The sequence below is a fragment of the Ovis canadensis genome, chromosome 3, assembly GCF_042477335.2.
Source record: "Ovis canadensis isolate MfBH-ARS-UI-01 breed Bighorn chromosome 3, ARS-UI_OviCan_v2, whole genome shotgun sequence".
NCBI lineage: Eukaryota > Metazoa > Chordata > Mammalia > Artiodactyla > Bovidae > Ovis > Ovis canadensis.
This window is the reverse complement of record NC_091247.1, coordinates 148672773-148679252: the sequence shown is the minus strand read 5'-3', so window position 1 is coordinate 148679252 and position 6480 is coordinate 148672773. Positions and strand designations below refer to the sequence as shown.

General features: G+C 38.1%; 2 protein-coding genes across 6 annotated transcripts in view; one reads left to right on the top strand and one right to left on the bottom strand.

Annotated features, from left to right (window-relative positions):
- IRAK4 (interleukin 1 receptor associated kinase 4) overlaps positions 1-6480 on the top strand; it is a 37386-nt gene that overhangs the window by 1576 nt on the left and 29330 nt on the right. For all 5 annotated transcript variants that reach the window (XR_011255895.1, XR_011255896.1, XR_011255894.1 and 2 more), the window contains exon 2: positions 4739-4908. Coding sequence is in view for 2 of the 5 variants with exons in the window: in XM_069584537.1 (XP_069440638.1) it covers positions 4748-4908 (161 nt within the window). In the remaining 3 variants the exon portion in view is untranslated. The remainder of the gene's footprint in view (positions 1-4738; positions 4909-6480) is intronic.
- Positions 5047-6480, bottom strand: part of TWF1 (twinfilin actin binding protein 1) — a 51213-nt gene continuing 49779 nt past the window's right edge. The window contains exon 11 of the transcript XR_011255902.1: positions 5047-6408. The gene's annotated coding sequence lies outside the window, so the exon portion shown is untranslated. The remainder of the gene's footprint in view (positions 6409-6480) is intronic.

The following is a 6480-nucleotide window of genomic DNA, read 5'->3' as shown; positions in this document are numbered from 1 at the left end:
TCACATCGCGCTCCTCTTGGGAACAGACGGTCAGGGCCCTTTCACAGTCTTCTCCATCTTATTGTAAAGGTCAGGAAGCTTGTTCAAGCCAGAAACCTTGGTGCCAACTTGTCACTCTTCATAGCAGCATACAGGATTCTGTGTGATTTCTGAGGTTTCTACCTCAGAAAATATCCATCATCTTAGGAATTCTACCTTCTTTACTACCACTCTGATGTAAGCCACAAGCACCTCCCACCTGGATTATTGATGTACTTAATTAATCTCTTCCTGCTTTTCTGCCCTCATTTTAATATACTTTATTCAACAATAATTTAAACAGAGATTAAACAACAATTATTTTCCACAGCAGTCCCCGATGTCCTTTTAAGTATAGAGCACATCTGTCCTCTTCTCAAAATCTCCCCTGTCTTCTCATCTCCCTCAGAAGATGAAAATGAAGTAGGACCTTAGGGGACCTGGCCCCGTTACTGCTCCCTTCTACTCTGCTTTCCTGCTCCCTCTTCTCCAGTCTTACTGTTTTCTTGTGGTTCCTCAGTGAGCCCATTCCAGACCCTTATATTCTCTATTCCTTTTGCCCGGAAACTTACCACAGATATCCCAGTGGCTAGCTTTCTCATTCCCTTAAACCTTTAATCCCATGGCACCTTATTGAGGCCAACTCTGAGTATTCTATTTAAAATTAAAACCCCTTCTCAGTTATTTTTTTTTCCTTTTCATTTGGCATCATATAAAGACTTCCCAGTGGTACGAGTGGTAAAGGACCCACCTGTTAAATGCAGGAGACATAAGAGACTCGGGTTCCGTCCCTGAGTTGGGAAGATCCCCTGGAGAAGGAAGTGGCAATCCACTCCAGTATCCTTGCCTGGAACATCCCATGGACAGAGGAGCCTGGTGGGCTACAGTCCATAGGGTCACAAAAGAGTCGGACATGACTGTAGCAACTTAACACAGCACAGTGTACTGTAGAGTAAATGCTTACTACCCATCTTCATCTGTTAGAATATAAGCACTCTTGCCTGGAAAATCCCATGGACAGAGGAGCATGATAGGCTCCTACAGTCCATGGGTCACAAAGAGTCGGACACAACTGAGTGACTTCACTCACTCCATGAATTCAGTTAATTTTTTTTTCTTATTTTCCTAATGCTTTATCTCCAGGGACCTGGATCAATATCCAGCACAAAATAGAGTCTCAGTAAATATTCATGAATGAATAATATTTTGGTTTTTAAAAAATATATCCAAAATGTTTCAAATTACTTACCATTAAGTTAAATTGATTTTTGAGGATGGTATTAATATATTGTGTTTAATTTATGGCATATTAGCAAACATCCCAGTTTGAGAAGGGCAGTCCTGTATAACCTATTAGGTCTAGAAGGTGTCACAGGCTTTTGTTCATAATGATGGTGTTGGGTTGCCCAAAAACGGACAACCACTTTTGATCTAGGTAAATGGTTATCTACAATACTTTACTGAAGAAAGCATGGGAGTGAATAATGTATTTTAGGAAGATTATAAGCATATTAAGGATACTATGCTTAGTAACATGACTGTCACCATGAAAAGCTTGGCTGTGTTCTCAGACCTCTTATTTCCACTTCCTCTCCTTCAGTTGCCTTTCACTGCTGTTTTGAAATTGAGCTTAAATAAAACTCTGCACATTTCTTTTTTTAAAATGTGACATAAGAATAACTTCTGCCTTGCAATAATCATCACTATATTTTCTCTGATCACTTATTATTGATAGAATTAGGCATCTTTTGATTTTTAATCTATACAGAAACTCTTAGATATGACCGTCTCCGGTTTTCAGATGAAGAAACCGAAGTCCAGAGAAATTGAGTTATTGATGCTAGTCACAGTTGGCTTGTGGAAGAGCTACATTAGAACCCAAAGTCTTCTTGGAAAATGTATTTCTACTATGCACTCATTGCTCCACCACAACTGTTCTTAAGTCACCCAAAGGCCTTTTGATTTCCAAATTGAGCACACCATCAGTATTTATCTGCTCTCTCAGGGACTTTTATAGCAGTCTATACCCCATTCTAGAAATCTCTGGTATGCTACTCTCCTGGTTTTCTTAGCTTCCATGACTTATCAATACTTTTTTTACAGTTTCTTTTTTTGTTTCCCCTTCATTCCTTCATTCCTCTTTATATTCCTAATAGGCAGGCCCATATTTCTTGTTGCCTCAGCCAACTGTTCATATAGGAATATGTGAGAAGGCTCATACTTGAGGATTCATTACCAAAACTTCTATCCTAATCTCCAGACTGTATATTTAACTACTTAGTGCCAGCTTCCCTGATGGTGCTAGAGGTAGATATTTCACATCTAACGTTGACCAAAACTGAACATGGGGCAACCCACTCCAGTATTCTTGCCAGAAAAATCCTGTTGCCAGAGGAGCCTGGCGGGCTATAGTCTGTAGAGCTGCAAACTTCTGAGCGAGCACGCGTGCAGAACTGAACACATTATTTCCTCTATCATCTACGTAATTACCCAAGCCCAAAAAGTTAGGAGTCAGCTTGTTTTCCAAAGTCTCCCATCCTTCTAATGTCTTGATTTTCCTCCCAAATCTTTGAAGCTGTTTCTTCTCCATTCCCTGACTGAATGCTTTCTTAAGACTTTGATTTACAGATTATTGTAAAGTTTTCAAACTGATCTCTTTCCTTAATACGGACGCCTTCACGTTTTATCCGGAGGAATCCAGTTAACCAAATAAGATCACTTACCACCTTTTCTTAAATTGTGCAGTGGCTCCCCTGTACCTTTTCATATGAAGTTTAAATCTCCCATTGTAGTATATGAGGGGCATGATGACTTGGCCCTGCCTACTTCTCCAACTTCCTATTTTACTGCTTAATGATGTGTATCCTAGGTCCAGCCATAGCGAACTCCTGGCCTTAGCCTAACCCGCCCTTTACCATGCTAATCCTGCTGCCTGGAATTCCCTTTGGGGTTTATCCTCATTCCTTACAACTACCCACCCACCCAAATCTGTCTTCAGACTTCAGACTCTTTAGACTTCCTTCCTTGATGCTTCTCCTCTGGGCCCCATTAACACTGCTAACACTTCTTATAACATTTATACTGAGTGTAAGTGGTTGTATCCCCCATTAGACTGAGAAGCTTGAAAACAAAGATTTTCTCTTCTCTGTAGCTCCCGTCACTTAGTGCAAAGCCTGACATATATCTTTATTAAGTGTATGAATGAATGAAAGGAAATGACTGGTCTTTCTAGAAAAAAGAATGACATGAACAATGAATTGAATTAGAGAAACAGGCATATATGACATGAATTTGGAGTCAGACATGGGTTCAAGAACTAACTTTCACTTACTACTTTCATGAAATAGAGATCCCAGCCCTGCCTTAGTCACTGTTATGATCAAGTGAAATATATAAGTCACCTAGCATGGGCAAGAAATTCATTCATTTGTAATACTGAATACCAATTTCTGGGGTATGCTAGTAATTAGTTATATATTAGTGAATAAAATGAACATTACCTCTGAATTCATGGAGCTTATAGTCTAATGACGGAGACCATTATAAACAGCTAAACAAATATATGATTACAAACACATTGTGCAATGATGAAAGATAATTAGGTTGAGAGAGGTGGACCTATCTAGATGTGATCAAAGAAGGCTGCAGAAAAGAAACTGCCAATATAGAGCCTAAGACACAGGAGGACTTCTTTCTTCTTACCGTTTTGTAGCATCTGAATTTCATACCACATGAATCTAGTCTTTACTCCCAAATTAATTGTATTGCCCTTTTAAAATAAAAGTATGTAAGGGAGCAGGAGAGTAATTGATAGAATATTTAAATCTACTTGTTTTGATTAATTAGAAGGAAAGGCTACTAGCCTGCTGAGAATGAGTGAGGTAGAAATCAGATAAATTATGGGGAGAGCTAAAGGTATGAAATAGTCACTCAGGGGGATGAGCAAAGGCAAGTGAAAGGATAAACAGCAGTGTTGAAGGCCCAGTGAAAAGGGGTCCCCTAAATTTGTATTCATACCAGTCTGCTCAGTTACTGGGTTCTCCACAGCTATATTCAGCAGTGCTGGTATATAAGAAAAATTGTGAGGTCCCTAGCTACAGCTCTCCAGGATGGAGTAACAGAAGAATAGGGGAGTGAGCAAATAAAGGTTCTGCCTAAAGAGTAGTTAGGTGGCAAACAACAGGCTTCACCTTAGTAGGGAATGAATTATCATCAGGCAAGTCTGATGGACTCAAAAATTGCGGCAGAATCAAGGAAGAACATGTTACATAAAAAGGTAGTGAATAGACCATCTTTGAATGCTATACAAATTATTTCAGGACATTTTTTTTTTACTTCTACCAAAGAATGTTGCATAAATATTTACTAGTAAAAAATACAGATTGAGAAAAATATTTTAAATTGAAAAATATTTTTCATAATACATTTGATTCCTGAATACGTTTACATGAGTTTTTATGAAAAGTACACTTTTTGCACCTTTTTGTAAATTTCACTTAGAAAATATTAATGTCAGAAAAAAATAATCCTGTAATTTTTAATTAATATTTAGAGGCGGAGAAAGACTAAAATGTCAATGTCTTGACCTTGGAGTTTTCCTTTATTACAGTGTAATAAGTTGCCAGCATTTCCTATGTTAGAGCAAAGTGTGATGTATAAGCTTATAGATGTCATCACTAAAGCTACTGTAAAATTTTAATGAGAATTTTCTGTATTTTAGGAATAAAAGATGAACAAACCCATAACAGCATCAACATACGTGCGCTGCCTCAGTCTTGGACTAATGAGAAAGCTGTCCGATTTTATTGATCCTCAAGAAGGATGGAAGAAGTTAGCAGTCGCTATTAAAAAACCATCTGGTGATGATAGATACAATCAGTTTCACATAAGGTAACATAAAAATCTTTCTCTTTTTAAATTCTTACATCACAATTTAGAATGATTAATAGGCACAAATACTGTCTAATGCTGCAGTTCAGAAAATAAATCTCTCTCTAGGGGAGGTATGGTAATAAATCCCTCTTCTTCTTTTTTTTTTTTTTTGGCGACTTTTGCTTCATTCTCCAATATATCAGCCAGGTCAATACTGTGATCTTGCAAATAAATTTTTATGGTTAAATTCACATATGAGTCTCTAATTCACTTAAGTGGTATAGTTGGGGAATTCTTCAAATTGATGTTGTAAAGTTGCTTGTACATGTATACATCTATAAATCGACTTCTTAGTTCTTACCCTGGATTTTTCAACACTGTCTTCAGAAAAATTCCATTCTATTTGTCTCTACTTGATTCAGTTTGAGATATAAGTACAAATTTTGTTTTTGTCAGTTATTTCAGCCAAAACTCATGTCAAAATATGTCTCTGGAAGCAAAGGGAAATAAATTTATCTGTGACTTTCAGCATTAACCTGAAAAAAATCTGAAACTTTAGTTTTCATATTAGTCCTTCCAGGAAGTGTTTTCTCATGTGAAGGATGAGCATCTTAAATTATTTGGAGGAAGCTTAAGTTTAAACCTCAAAAACCATTCTTATAGACAGTTTGTTGATATTCACTTGAAGACCTTGGGAGACGGGACTTCCGTGGTGGTCCAGTGGTTAAGAATCTGCCTTCCAAAGCAGGGGATGTGGGTTTGATCTCTGGTCGGGGAACTAAGATCACACATGCCAGGCACGGGGTAGTCAAGCACGTGTGCAGCAACTCCTGAGCTCATGTGCTCTAGAGCCTGTTTACTGCAGCTGGAGAAGCCTGAGCCCCGCGATACAGCACAGCCAAAAAACAAAAAAAAAAACGCAGAAAGCATAGTTTAGGGAATGAGGAGAAAAGACTCTTCTTTGCAGAATAATGGCAGCAAATATTGAAAGAATGAGAGAACTAAAAAATTACCGATTTACAACTACCAGTGAGTAATTGATTATGGAGGGCTCATCAGTGAGTGCTGAAACCCCAAGGCAAAAGGGTATTGATGAACAAGATACCCATACGATTTCAAAGTATATTCCACAGATGATTTATGAATTGCAAAGGGGAAAGGTGCTTTTGCAGAGAAAAAATCTGCAGTACACCTCCTTAACCAAGTAATCCAGCTGGTGTCATCAGTATTGGTACAGACTGCCAGTATGTGCCCCTGGATGTGATGCAGTGGAAAGGAGACATTGTCATCTATGTAATGCTCTTACCAGCAGTTTTTCATCTGAATTTAATCGTGAGAGATTCGTCAGACAAATCTAGACTGTGAGAGTTCTACTACACATCTGGTCTAAGTTCTGTAAAGTGAGCACACAGACACAGAGATGAAGAGGGAGACGGCGAAAGCATAAACATGGTTAAACATTACCTGGTCATTCGGTGAATCTAGATGGTTGCTCGTGGTATTTTCCTTTCAACTTTTCTGTAGGTTTGAAGTTTTTTGAAATAAATTTTCAGGAAAAAACAGGGAGAGCTAAGTTGTTTAGGTTTTTAA